Source organism: Carassius gibelio, chromosome B25, assembly GCF_023724105.1.
Source record: "Carassius gibelio isolate Cgi1373 ecotype wild population from Czech Republic chromosome B25, carGib1.2-hapl.c, whole genome shotgun sequence".
Taxonomy (NCBI): Eukaryota; Metazoa; Chordata; class Actinopteri; order Cypriniformes; family Cyprinidae; genus Carassius; species Carassius gibelio.
Window position 1 is genome coordinate 21,971,141 of NC_068420.1, and position 13,899 is coordinate 21,985,039.

General features: G+C 37.7%; 5 protein-coding genes across 12 annotated transcripts in view; 2 read left to right on the forward strand and 3 right to left on the reverse strand.

Annotated features, from left to right (window-relative positions):
* Positions 1 to 567: 567 nt before the first annotated feature.
* Positions 568 to 1,425, reverse strand: LOC128014395 (histone H3-like). The gene has a single exon (XM_052597978.1). It carries the CDS (start codon positions 1,387 to 1,389, stop codon positions 979 to 981), a length of 411 nt encoding a protein of 136 aa, XP_052453938.1. The 5' UTR covers positions 1,390 to 1,425; the 3' UTR covers positions 568 to 978.
* Positions 1,426 to 2,197: 772 nt separating this feature from the next.
* On the reverse strand, positions 2,198 to 2,986 carry LOC128014403 (histone H2A-like). The gene has a single exon (XM_052597987.1). It carries the CDS (start codon positions 2,930 to 2,932, stop codon positions 2,546 to 2,548), a length of 387 nt encoding a protein of 128 aa, XP_052453947.1. The 5' UTR covers positions 2,933 to 2,986; the 3' UTR covers positions 2,198 to 2,545.
* A 1,328-nt stretch (positions 2,987 to 4,314) lies between these two features.
* LOC128014415 (histone H2B) lies at positions 4,315 to 4,760 on the forward strand. The gene has a single exon (XM_052598000.1). The coding sequence runs from the start codon at positions 4,341 to 4,343 to the stop codon at positions 4,713 to 4,715; it is 375 nt and encodes a 124-aa protein (XP_052453960.1). The 5' UTR covers positions 4,315 to 4,340; the 3' UTR covers positions 4,716 to 4,760.
* Positions 4,761 to 6,017: 1,257 nt separating this feature from the next.
* On the reverse strand, positions 6,018 to 6,456 carry LOC128014407 (histone H2B). The gene has a single exon (XM_052597991.1). It carries the CDS (start codon positions 6,435 to 6,437, stop codon positions 6,063 to 6,065), a length of 375 nt encoding a protein of 124 aa, XP_052453951.1. The 5' UTR covers positions 6,438 to 6,456; the 3' UTR covers positions 6,018 to 6,062.
* A 7,261-nt stretch (positions 6,457 to 13,717) lies between these two features.
* Positions 13,718 to 13,899, forward strand: part of LOC128014353 (piggyBac transposable element-derived protein 4-like) — a 93,569-nt gene continuing 93,387 nt past the window's right edge. For 6 of the 8 annotated variants that reach the window (XM_052597893.1, XM_052597895.1, XM_052597894.1 and 3 more), the window contains exon 1: positions 13,718 to 13,873. In XM_052597893.1, coding sequence (XP_052453853.1) covers positions 13,728 to 13,873 — 146 coding nt within the window. In that variant the 5' untranslated portion in view covers positions 13,718 to 13,727. The remainder of the gene's footprint in view (positions 13,874 to 13,899) is intronic. The other 2 variants (XM_052597903.1, XM_052597905.1) reach the window with 2 other exon arrangements.

Genomic DNA, 13,899 nt, shown 5'->3' on the forward strand with positions numbered 1-13,899 from the left:
AAATATTTACTACAACTTTGAATTCACTTTAAAATGAGCTTTATTCCTGTGATGGCAGCTGTATTTTCCGTATTCTGTGTCAGTGTAACAATGTAAAAGCCTTCACAGTCACTTTTGATCAATTTAATGCATCCTTGCTGAACAAAGTATTTATTTCTTTCAATTCAATCAATCTTATATTTAAACTACCTTAGGCCTGGGGTTAATGTGAATATTTTTCTAAACTTTGGTAATTGCACACATTGTATATAATTTTGTATTTTTGTTAGCACGTAAACCCGGATGTATATACAGCATTGAAAAAAGTATTCCCATCATGAATGGACTAAATATATAATGTTTAAAAACAAATGAAGGTAACAAAATATATATATATATTATAGCACTATGCCTTTGACATTTTATTTCATCTGCAGTGTAATACTTAATTTGAAACATCTGAAAGAATGGTATGAAAGTTATATTTATAAAAGGGGCCAGGGTTGCTCGGTCAGTGATTTAGAGAAAGATGAATTATAAACATATCACGATTTTTATGACTTCATACTACTGTCATTCCTTGAAACAAATAAAGCAACACAATAGATTCTGTGCACCTGAAGATTGCATACTGGTACAGCTCTTAATCATTTAATCAGTCGAGTCCAGGTGTAATTTCATAATTAAACAGCAAACATGTTGACAGAACAGAATCGAGTGATTTAGGGATTAGCTGTAGATTTCTAAACCAACGACTTTCATTTGCAGCAAATGTGGACACCATCAATGAAATCATCTCTAGGCTCTGTCCGGCCGCAGTTGATCATTCAGAGCAGTTTCTGAATCAGAATGACACCAGGATTGGGAACCACTGCCTTTACGCGGTGTTAAACCTTTACACCCATTTCTGACAATATATCGTAGACCAATTTGAAACTCTTTAAGTGAACACGGGAGTGGCTCTTAAAAGAGCCTTTGTGTTTAGGAGGAGCGGTGCGTTTAGGCGCGCTCTCCACGGATGCGGCGGGCCAGCTGGATGTCTTTGGGCATGATGGTGACTCTCTTGGCGTGGATGGCGCACAGGTTGGTGTCCTCGAACAGACCGACCAGATAAGCCTCGCTGGACTCCTGCAGGGCCATGACGGCGGAGCTCTGGAAGCGCAAGTCCGTCTTGAAGTCCTGAGCGATCTCTCGCACCAGACGCTGGAAGGGCAGCTTGCGGATCAGCAGCTCGGTGGACTTCTGGTAGCGACGGATCTCTCGCAGAGCCACGGTGCCGGGCCTGTAGCGGTGAGGCTTCTTGACGCCGCCGGTGGCTGGAGCACTCTTACGGGCGGCTTTGGTGGCGAGCTGCTTCCTCGGGGCTTTGCCTCCGGTGGATTTACGGGCCGTCTGCTTGGTTCTTGCCATTTTCTCGAGTTTTTCGTTTTGCTCTCTTCAACAGAATAAGATGTTTTTGCGGGGGACTTTTAATCTCTCTTGCAGCATTGGGCGGTGCGTCACCGGCGGGGTTTGATTGGCTATTGTGTTTACGTCACAGCGTGGTTCGACCAATGACAGTGGGTTTCCTGTTTTCGAACAGACAGCGACAGTCTGCGTTTCCCGCTCAAAAGTCTCCATTCATGAAAAGAAAAGTGATATTTCTTTTATAAACCTTATTTTTCTGTTAGCTAAATTTTACATTCACAAATGTAAGTTTTCTAAATGCGATCCTCTTTTTTGAGATTTAAACATGAAATGAAGATGTACTTTGAGTCCATTGAGTTATCTGAAAACTTAAAAGCTATGAGAACAGTGGCTGTGTTTTAGGACTTGGCACTTAATCTGGACTGAGGGTCTCTGGAGTATGGTTGTAATGATTTGATTGTTTTGTGTGTGTGTGCGTGTGTGTTTTGCTGTTATCTTCTACAAGCATTTAATAAAAAAAAAAAAAAAAATCTCCATTCATCGTCACCCTTTACATATTATATGATCCTCAAAAGGCTGATGTTACAGTCAGATCTAATTTACACTGCACGTGACAGTGTGGTGAAGGATGTTAACATGATGAATGTTTTAAAATGTTCACTGTTCACTTTTCTTCTTCATTTGAGGATCATTTTGTGCTGCTCCACTCACACACTGGATTGAGTACACACACACACACACACACACACACACCTAAAAACACGTCTTCCGTCTTTATTTGACTCTAACATTAACAAACACTTTCTAACTATTCTTTTTTTTTTTTTTTTTACAAAATCTAACCTTTTGAATTCCGTTTTAATTTCCTTTTTATATTATTTAAAAGCCCTTGGTACATGTGCTGCATTGGTCTAACTGAGACTTGTTATAGCACTTGTGTATCATTGGCCTTTATTGATATGGTTTGCTTCTGTTGTCCTTAAGTCGCTTTGTCTGCTACAGAATGTAAATAGTATCAATTCGCTATTAGTAGCAGCGGAGTGTACTAAAGATAGACGTAATAGAAATAAAGCGGTTCAGATGCATATTTCAAACTGCTCTTAAAGAGAAAGTGTGTGGCTCTGAAAAGAGCCTTTGTGAGTGTCGTGTTCTCTCGTGTTCACTTGGTTTTGGCGGGTTTCTCGGTCTTCTTGGGCAGCAGCACGGCCTGGATGTTGGGCAGCACGCCGCCCTGAGCGATGGTCACTCCGCCCAGGAGTTTGTTGAGCTCCTCGTCGTTACGCACCGCCAGCTGCAGGTGACGGGGGATGATACGGGTCTTCTTATTGTCCCGAGCGGCGTTTCCGGCCAACTCCAGGATCTCAGCCGTCAGATACTCGAGCACAGCAGCCAGATACACCGGAGCACCGGCACCGACGCGCTCGCCGTAGTTGCCTTTGCGTAGAAGCCTGTGAACACGACCGACGGGGAACTGCAGCCCTGCTCTGGAGGAACGAGTCTTAGCCTTCGCCCTGGCCTTGCCCCCGGTTTTACCTCTTCCACTCATTATTGAAAGTAGAGAAAGATGTATCTACAGATTGGTGTAGAAATAATAGAAGTGTAACTCGAAAATCAGCTTTTAAGAGCGCGTGCTCTTCTGCTATTGGTTTAAATCTATCACAGTTGAAACCCAATCAGAGCTCGTCCCTCCAAATCCCAAACTCCTCCTCTGTCTTCTTCTCTTTGTTGCACCATTCATATGCAGTGATTTGTATTTTTGCTTTATTTTTTAAATATTAATCCTAGTTTACACCTAGCTCCTGAAGAAACTGAATGTGTATAAAGTGATTGTGTTCAGTTTTCTTTTCATTTGAAAATAGTGGCTCAAACCAGTCTGTCACATGACATTATCAAACTCAAATCAGAGGATCAGAATTGGTGTGACGTTATGGTTTAATTCAAAGGCACAATAAATGAGAGCATGTTTATTTTTGTCTTACGTGGTGTTTTAATTTGCTTGTTTAGTGTTTTCTTTGAATTGAAGTGATTTACAAAATTCATTCTTCAAGAGTTGTAGTGTGTTCAGACCCATATTCAGTGTTAAGCAGTTTAGATAGTGGGGAATTAATATCTATACATATTATATTAAATAATACATAATGTATAGATTCACATGGAAACAGAAGAGAAGATACAGTTATAGCTAGACTATATAAAGCTCATTCCCTCCTTAATTACTCCCTGGATATTACAGAAACAGAAACAGCTGAACATGTTTTATTACATTGTGAAATATATGAAAGAGGAAGAATCCAGCTTGTTAAAAACCTAAGAGATCTGAAATTAGTATATTTTCAGTAAAAAAAATATATTAAGGAATGAATGTTTAGAAACACTTAAAGGTGTATGACCTACTTCTAAAATATTTGAGAGATATGGGTTTAATTGACAGGATATAATTAATTAAAATAAACTTTGTTTAGTTTTTTTTTTTCCTCTCATCGAGGCTTCAGACTCCTGAAGCTGGCCATACTTTGCCAGTCACCAAGAAACACAGAAGAAGAAGAAGTAGAAGAAGATTAGCAAAATAAAAAGAAAACGCATCGTCATTACTCCCCTTACTCTGAGTTATTTCAGTGGGTATATTAAGAGGTTTAAATGTTATACCGTATGATATCTGAAATCCATTTGTTTTCTCGTATAAACATTTAAGAAAAAGAGCAGGAAATTTAAACAGGAAACTTTCAAACTTTCCATCAAACACTGGGCGGTGGGTGGGGCTATCAATTCACCGACTGTGATTGGCCCTCCTTCCGCTCGTGATACCTCGAGTTGTCCAATCACGTACAAGTTTATGGGTTTGGTCTATTGAAACATGCAATCAGAGGGCGCCATATCTTCTGGAAAATTAGCATAGGCGAGTCCATAATTGTCTTTGTCCGATATGATTTTAACATTTATCGATCAGCATCATCATGCCTGAACCAGCGAAGTCTGCTCCCAAGAAGGGCTCCAAGAAGGCCGTCACTAAGACCGCCGCTAAAGGAGGAAAGAAGCGCAGAAAGTCCAGGAAGGAGAGCTACGCTATCTACGTGTACAAAGTGCTGAAGCAGGTCCATCCTGACACCGGCATCTCTTCGAAGGCGATGGGGATCATGAACTCTTTCGTCAACGACATCTTCGAGCGCATCGCCGGTGAGTCGTCTCGTCTCGCTCACTACAACAAGCGCTCCACCATCACCTCGAGAGAGATCCAGACCGCCGTGCGTCTGCTGCTGCCCGGAGAGCTGGCCAAACACGCCGTGTCTGAGGGCACCAAGGCCGTCACCAAGTACACCAGCTCCAAGTAGATCTCCGCTCCGACTCCGAGACACAAAGGCTCTTTTAAGAGCCACCCATATCATCACTTAAAGAGGTTTTATTTTTTACCGTCATAACGGTCGTATAAACTAATGCCACGTCTTGTTCTAAAAAATATGTGAATGTTTGTTTGCAGGCCACTTGACTCCTGTTTTTCTAACAATAAAGATAGTATTTACAGTTAATAGTTTAGTATAGTTAAGTTTAGTCATTTATAGCAGACTATTCTATTAAAAGCGACTTACAAAGAGGGCCGTGGAAGCAATCAAAAACAACAAAAGAGTAATGATATGTAAGTACTATAACAAGTCTCCGTTAGCTTAACACATTTCTCGTATCAAGGGCTTTTAAATAATATAATAAAAAGAAAACTGATAAGAGTAGAAAAAGAACAGCGCAAGTTAGTGTTATAGGTCTTTTTTTATAATTGTTTAATAAAAAATTATTTCACATAATGAAGCCATTTCCACCGCTGAAACCAACCTGAGTTGAATGATCTTGTGAAGCTTTCAGTCCCAAAACATCTGGATGGAAAGTTAAAATCAACGAACTAAAAAGGTACGATCTCTTGAAAGAGTAATTTCCACCACTGCTGTACACTGTTCACTCAAGTCTGCAAAGCTTGAGCTCAGCTAGCACACAATGACCCAAGTGGAAACACTAGGAGTCAAAACTGATCACACACCAATCAAAACCTTTGATGGACATAAAAGGGCCAAAGTCAGCTAACAGTTATTCTCAGTGGCATTTTTTCAGATCAAAAGTACTTATTCAACCTCCATTTACACACCTGTGCACATCATAAAAGTTCTCTCATTCTATCCAACAAGTTGTGATTGCTTTGGGACATTCATGCATCTGATTATAGCACAGTAATGCTTTCATAGATACAATAAATATAAATAAACCTGTATTTTAATGAGGAATGCATCAATTCGATTGTGCTTCAAACTGCTCTCTCATGAAGAGAAAATGCAAAATCCCTGCCGTAAATAACTCAACCACTGAGTTTACGTCTGACCTAGGATCTGATTAACACAAAAACGACCCATTGGCTTATGTCTGTCCCAATGATAAAACCGTTCTCTGGAATAACTGAAATGTACATCTCATGAACCTCCAGTTGAAAAGGATAACAAGAGTTACAAATTCTAACAGTGAACTCTATTTTCACCTTCTTCCCCATATCTTTTTCTTTCATTTCACTATTTGTTTATTTTTCAGACCAAAATATGTAGATGTTTAGTTTGCAAAAAAAATAAATAAATAAAGCTCTTTAAGTGATGAGATGGGTGGCTCTTAAAAGAGCCTTTGTGTCTCGGAGTCGGAGCGGAGATCTACTTGGAGCTGGTGTACTTGGTGACGGCCTTGGTGCCCTCAGACACGGCGTGTTTGGCCAGCTCTCCGGGCAGCAGCAGACGCACGGCGGTCTGGATCTCTCTCGAGGTGATGGTGGAGCGCTTGTTGTAGTGAGCGAGACGAGACGACTCACCGGCGATGCGCTCGAAGATGTCGTTGACGAAAGAGTTCATGATCCCCATCGCCTTCGAAGAGATGCCGGTGTCAGGATGGACCTGCTTCAGCACTTTGTACACGTAGATAGCGTAGCTCTCCTTCCTGGACTTTCTGCGCTTCTTTCCTCCTTTAGCGGCGGTCTTAGTAACGGCCTTCTTGGAGCCCTTCTTGGGAGCAGACTTCGCTGGTTCAGGCATGTTAGTTTACGGTGAACAGAACAACACAATAATTGTTTACTGTCATGGACTGCGTATTTATTGAATTCTCATGCTAATTTAAGAGGGCAGACTGCTGTTCCCTGATTGTGTCTTTTCGCACAATGAATGAAAGGAACATATTTCATTGGTTAGAAATTGACGGGCTAAACAGACATATCAGCCAATCACAGGCTTCTAAATTTGACTGCTTCCGGTCTCCTCCCACACAGGCTTCTTTGTCTCACTTTCCCGCTCAAAATGTCCGCAACACACACGGATTGAGAAAAAAGAAAAACAAACTGTTTTAATTGTTTTTCACATTAAATGAACACAGCTTTCATTTAATATTAACCTGTTTAATCATGAACATATCTAAATTATATATATAGGTCAATATCACCATAGAGTGCCTTTCAACCCTCACAATACTCACACATTTTGATTTTAATTTAACATTCACTTTATGTCATGTCATAATAGTAGACACTCAAATAGTATAATAAATATATTATCTGAGCTCCCACAATGTTTTTTTTTTTTTTTTTTTTAATTATGGGCCATTTTTTTAGAGCATAAAGCATAGATATGTCCACCCTGTCGTGGACATATAAATTACAGTTAAATATGTTTTCATTGCACTATTAAGATACAAGTTATACTTTCTGAAAGGTATGATGTCCCTTTCCTAAACAGGGTTATTTGTTTGCTTTCAAATTATAAATACATAAAAGATTTTATGTAAACAATGTTTTTTTTTTAAAGAAACTCATAAAATTAGCACATGTATTTTTTCTTATTTGGAGAAATATTTGAATATGTGGACGCAGTTTTTTGTTTGCATGTTATTGCCCCCACACCTAGCACAATGGATTATATAGGTATGATTACATTATTATTTTAAATATTATTTAAAAATACCAAGATGACCGGGTGGACGAGCCCATGATGGAGTGGACAGATAAAGCAGAACACAAAAAGCATGACAAAATATGACAATGAAACATTTATTCGACTTTAAAAAAAAATATATATATATAATTAAATTCTCAATCACATTGATATATTTTTTTTATTACAACAATTATCTACAGCAGATGTTTCTATAAAATGTAATATAACATTTATATTAACTACAAATGAATGCTATGAATGCTATGTCCACCCTGTCACGTGTATGTCCACCCCATCGAGTCTAAGTCGCCGACAGGGTGGACATTTTGAGCTTCAATTAGCATATTAGCTTACAACAAACTGTGACTAGCTAAATAGTTAGTCTGGTTGTTGAAGAGAATTTGGTATATTTAAACTTACATATTTTGAAAATATTGTATTTTAATCACTTCCTGTATATTTTATGGTGACAGGGTGGACATGTTAAGCTTTGGCAAAACAAGTAAGCAAACTTAAATGAAGAAAATTTGTCAGTTGAAAAGTCAGCTGCTACTCATCTCAGCAGTTGAAATTCCAGCCACTGAAGATATAAAAAAAATCTGTTGTGATGATGTCACTAATGGTGATGGCCTCTTCTTAAAGGGACAGATTCCACAATATGACAGGGTGGACAACCATTCAAGGGACATGGACAAAATCTTTTTTATTAAATAAAAATATTGTTTTTATTACAAAATGATCAATACACTCAATTTGAGTAATATCTTATTTAACAAAATATTAATAGGAAAACAATTTTTTTTTTTTTGACTATTTTACTCGCATTCAAATTTAATGAGCAGTGCCTGGGACATAGCACAACAACATACATCCTCTCATACAAAACTTAGCCTAATATAACACACCTTTCATAGTCATTCGTATGTTGAGTTATCATGGCAAATGGGTTATTTATGTTCAGGGCACCAAAAGGCACCATTGACCCATATATATATATATTTTATTTTTTTATTTTTTTTAGTGTGTATTTATGGTTGGTCAAAATTTTGGGATAAATTAACATATTTCTGCAGTCATAAAAGTGTTATATATCTCCACCCAGCTATTTTAAACTGTTCATCACATTATAGGGTTAATATCATGCATTAAAAACTAATGTAATTAATGTATTTAAAAATTGTTCATTCTTTGTTACATGTTTCATTAAATTTTTATATAAGTCCTACCAGTATTATGAAATTAACATTGTAAATTATTTGTAACATTTTAACTTTTCATTTAGTGCAATATTTTGTCATTGCAACATGTTAGTGCATTTTTCACTAAGAACTGTAATTGGATTTATATCTTGTCCCTAAGTTCACTGTTATCCCAGCGGTCACTATTGTGAGCATCAAGATGTTTCCTCATTCTGTGACCACACTCAGGTCACAAGGGCACCTCAGTCATGGTATTGAAGGTGGAGAGAGAACTGTACATAAACTCCCCCCCACCCACAATTCCTGCCGGCCCGAGACTCGAACTCAAAACCTTTCGATTGGGAGTCAGACTCTCTAACCATTAGGCCACGACTTCCCCATCATGGCGGAATATACAATACTTAAAGGTATTTAAATTTAAATCCTACCTGTTGACTTTCACCATCCACTTACTTAGCTGCTGTCGCATCCCTTGTCATGCCATCTCCTTTCCCTCTTTCTTTTTCTATTTTTAGCCCCCGATAGCTTTTTTTTATTTTATCCATCTTTTTCGAGTATCAGCTATAGACTGTATAAAAACAGGTTTCTGCTGCTCACTCAGCGCTCACGGCGCCCCGCCCACTCGCGAGAACGCCCTTCTATGTCTAAATTTTATGACGGAATATAATGAGGGCACTGGCGCCTGTTAGTCCTCTAAAATTTATATAACTTTTTTTTAATATCTAATTTTAAATATAAATTTAGATAACTTTTATTATAAAAAAATAAATAACCATCGCTTTGGCGCCACTGATTTGCACTCATACAGGACACATGTATACATGTTTACAGTTTTATATGACCTAATAAATAAATAGTCATAGACATTTAAATAAATTATCTAAAAAATGATTTCATATTTCTGTTCAGTGAAACCATTCAAGTGTAAATTATATCACATTTTAATCAAACACAAAATAAGGCCCATAGGCAGTATTATATCCTTTGGGGTACATACTAGAGGTCGACCAATATATTGGTCGGCCGATATATCGGGCCGATATTTGTCATTTTTCAATATATCAGCATCAGCCGATATCTGTGTTTAGTAGCGCCGATTTAAAGTCAGGCACGTCGGCGGGCAGCCCCGTGTTATTGGTGCGGTGGAAGGTGTTGCGGCGCATGTGAAGGACCCCAAGCCAAAACTTTTGGAAAATTCAATAACAGTCCTGGGAGATAAAGGTAGTCAGAGAATCTCACTCTGTAAATGGGGTGGAGATGTCAGCTCTTTCAAACACTGCACTGATCAATTGTCGTTTAAATGAATGATCAAATAATAACCTTGATGCTGTAAAATGCATCTGCAGCAATATTATTATTATGTGCAAAAGCCACTTGGAAAAAAAAAGCTTTCTAACCCGAATTAAAGGGGGTTTAGTCTGAATAAAATGCTAGTAGCAGGACTGTTAAATGAATAGATGTGATTATGATCATTTGATAAAATGAAGAGAGCGTGCCATAGATCATTTTACTTTGTTGACTGTTTCCCTTCAGGGAGACCGCTTAATTGCAATGTTGTCAAATGACACTACAGTATTATAAATAAAATTATCCCAACCGTAACTGTGGCGCTTGTGGCTGTGCTGCGCAGTCAATGAGACGCTTTTTTTCACATCAAACATTTTATGCAAGTATGATGACCAGTAATTTTTTGTTTGATCCTGTTCTGCAAAATGTTTGATTTTTAATTTTTGTGTTCTGCTAGGCCTATATATGTTAAAAAAAATCTGGCATTTACAGTGCATTAGATCATGAATGCTTGAATACGAGGACCAGCGAGCGCGGGTTTGACTAGACGTCTCTGTCTGCACATATCCAAATGTTTCATTTTCGCAATGTATCTGAATGTAAAAATTTAATATTATTATTTTTTTATGTAAACTAGACGGAAAAGATCATCCTCTTCACATGAGCAAAAACGTCCTTAGCATAACAGCAGAGTGGACCGGTATACTACGGTCTTAAACTGACCAGTGTAACATGTTTGTTTGACTGTACTATATTTTAATAATGAACAGACTGCGAAGTCTGTTGTTCTGTGTCATTTATACCAAACACAAATTTATAATTTATAAATTAGTATTTATTGTATTTAAATGTATATTTAAGTTTACATTTATGTTCCAACAAACTTGAAAAATTCTTTATGATAAATGCTCTAAAACTTTTATGTAAATGATTGAATATATATATATTACCTGGTTTATATATTTAAAACTTTGTCAGTTAGTTTATTGATTTGTTTGGTTAACTTTTGATACTTTTTTTATAATATCGAGCAATGAACAAAATTAAGATTTGAGAGATGGTTCAAGTCAGTGCTCTATAAATGATGATGAGTCTAGAAATGTTGTGCATCCACTCATTATCAATGTGACATTTTAGCATGCAAATGAAGGGGAAAACTTCAAGATATTGGCCCTAAAAATTGGCAGAGCATCTCTGAACATCAGCATCGGCTATAGAAAAACCCATATCGGTCGTTCTCTAGTACATGTTGACTGCTTCTTCAGCGGAAACTAACTGTGTTTGTAAATAGTTGCTTAGGTGCAAATGTTTAGAAAGTGACTTATGGATATTGGCTGTGTCCAAATTCAGGGTCTACATCCTTCGGAGGACTCATTTGAAGGATGTTACGTCACAGCGCCGCGACGAAGGCTGTCCAAATTCGTAGGATCCTTCAAATGCGGCCCACAAATGCGTCCTCATTTTCCCCGAATTGGAAGGATTGGATCCTTTCGCGTCCTACCTATCCCATAATTCTTTTCGGCAGGACGAAGCGAGCGGTAGCGGAGTGGGTGACGAGTATTATTTTAGAAGTTTTTTAAAAACTGGCTTTTCAAAAATATATTTTCAGTGTTTGTCTAGTTAGGCATTTTGTTTTAGCGTTAAGCATTTTTTTTTACATTTGTACGTGTATATGTAAAAAAAAAAAAAAACATTTACTTTCGTAAACTAGCTTCTTCCTTACTGCCTGTGTGAATATCCCCTTACACACAGCTAATTTGTTAGTGATTGAAGCTGTTTTTAACGCTTCTAAGGACGAAAGAGCAGACAGAAGTGTTTATGAAGCTCCGGGGAGATAACGATGAGCTCTTCACCCGCGTCTGCTGTCACGGTTGCTAGGCGACAGGACATGAGCAACGGGTAAGGGAGGGAACTGAAAGAAGGGTAGGATGTCCAAATTCACAAACACCGACTTCCGGTTTTTGCAGTCGTCGGTGGACCCCTCCTCCTTCAACTGGGTAGGAAGGATCCTAAGGAGGATGCAGACCCTGAATTTGGACACAGCCATTGATGCCCCATCAACAGACACAAAGCATGTCTCTATTGGCTTATATATCTGTTAATTGACCATCACTTATGCCTGCACTAGAGTATGTTACATTGGAAAATCAACTATTCACACTTTTCTAAGAAAATGCCTTCACATGCACGTCATACAAGAGGGTCTTAACGAGTTCACATTAACACTCATTTTACATCTTACAGTTTAATTTCGCTTGTATACAGCCAGATAGTTACAGGTGCTTCTCAATAAATTAGACTGTAGAGGAAAAGTTAATTTATTTCGGTAATTCAACTCAAATTGTGAAATGTATTAAATTAAAGGCACAGACTGAAGTAAAGTAAGTCGTTGGTTCTTTTAATTGTGATAAATTTGGCTTACATTTAAAAAAAAAAACCACAATAAGTGACCGCTGGGATAAGAGTGAACAGTGAATATAAATCCAATTACAGTTCTTAGTGAAAATGACAATAAAATGTTGCAATGACAAAATATCTCACTAAATTAAAAATGCAGATGTTACAGATAATTTACAATAATGATGTTTTAATACTCTAAGCATTAACATAAAAATGTGATGTTTAGAAAAAAAAAGTATCAATTTTGAAACGATTTGTTGGTGAATTGTTTATTTTATATCTCAGTATTTCTTTCAATGTAGCATAGTGTTTTTATTTATTTATTTATTTATTTTTGCACAATAGTAGCCCTAGTATGTAATAAAACAGATTAAAATAGCTATGTAAACCCAACATAAGCGGTTGATGTAACCCAAATAAAGTTTATTCATTTTTATTATATTGCTATCTTATTTTTTAACTTCACAAATTAAATAATGTTTACAGATTAACTTCAATCCTCTAAACTTTTCTAAAATAATCCACACAACCACTGGTTTGCATGTTAACTTCCTTTATTTTCCTTTAATTTTCATTTACAGCAGTTTATATCGTTTTTAATAGGCTATACATATTGCCCATATTTAAACTCGTTTATCAAACACTGAAACTAAAAATTAAACTTTAAACATAAGTAATTAACGTGTTATTAACCAGTCTCTGTTGTTCGGTTTCCACCGTTGCGTCGCGCTGGTTCTTGAGCCCGAGCTGGAGTCATGTTCGGCGGGGAACTGCTCACGCCTGAGGCCGCCCCCTGCGTTTCACTCATACAGCCGAAATGTACTGCGATTGATTAACAGAAGTATGTTTATCCGCACTCCAGAGAATGAACAAATGAAATGCATTCTTTACCAGTCACAATGGTGACAAGAACAAAAAAAAAAATCCTTCATAAACGAGCCAAACCAATCTGGCCCTGCCATTTTCTTCTCATTTTCTTCTCTGGCTTATGACAAAGACTCATAAGACCTGCTCCCTGGCGAAGACCTGGTGAGGACTGTAGTATCCTTCATGAGGAAGGTCCCTTAATCCCTGATCTTTCAGTTCTTTATATTTCTGCCAATATCTGTTCAAGGTTACATGACAGATTCTGTGGGATTTTGCCACTGCCCTAACAGACTTTCCTTTCCAAACTTTCTCTGCTGCTCTTTTTAAAATACTAGCATCGACTCCAATATCAGGGTCTCTTTAAGAAAGTCTTTAAGAAAACACTCCATGAGGCTTGCAAAGGGAATACAACATCTGGGAAAAGTTATAATACAATGTTTACAAAAGGCAAAGTTTGATGACGGGTCTCCTCAAAACCTCTTTTTCTCTCAGTTGTAATGTTTTATCTAGATCTGCACACACACACACACATACACATGAACTGAGCTCTATTCATATGCTAATGATATGATGCAGTCATATGGTTAACGCCCCTCATCACTACTATAAAACTGGCAGTACAGTTCAGCTTGTTCACTTTTTAATCATGATGGAACACGAGGAAGCTCTCCAGACGACCACAGACAGCGAAGAAGAAAGTACTTTTCCCTCAGAAGAAGAGGAAGACTTTGATGATGAACTCCTGCATTTCGAGGAGCGCTTCGATGATAAAGAGAACACAATTTATAAAGAGTAATTCATTTATTCTGACTTTGATT

Excerpts from the sequence above, each read along its gene's own strand:
- LOC128014403 (XM_052597987.1), bottom strand. The coding sequence starts at position 2,932 with ATGAGTGGAAGAGGTAAAACCGGGGGCAAGGCCAGGGCGAAGGCTAAG.
- LOC128014407 (XM_052597991.1), bottom strand. The coding sequence starts at position 6,437 with ATGCCTGAACCAGCGAAGTCTGCTCCCAAGAAGGGCTCCAAGAAGGCC.
- LOC128014415 (XM_052598000.1), top strand. The coding sequence starts at position 4,341 with ATGCCTGAACCAGCGAAGTCTGCTCCCAAGAAGGGCTCCAAGAAGGCC.
- LOC128014395 (XM_052597978.1), bottom strand. The coding sequence starts at position 1,389 with ATGGCAAGAACCAAGCAGACGGCCCGTAAATCCACCGGAGGCAAAGCC.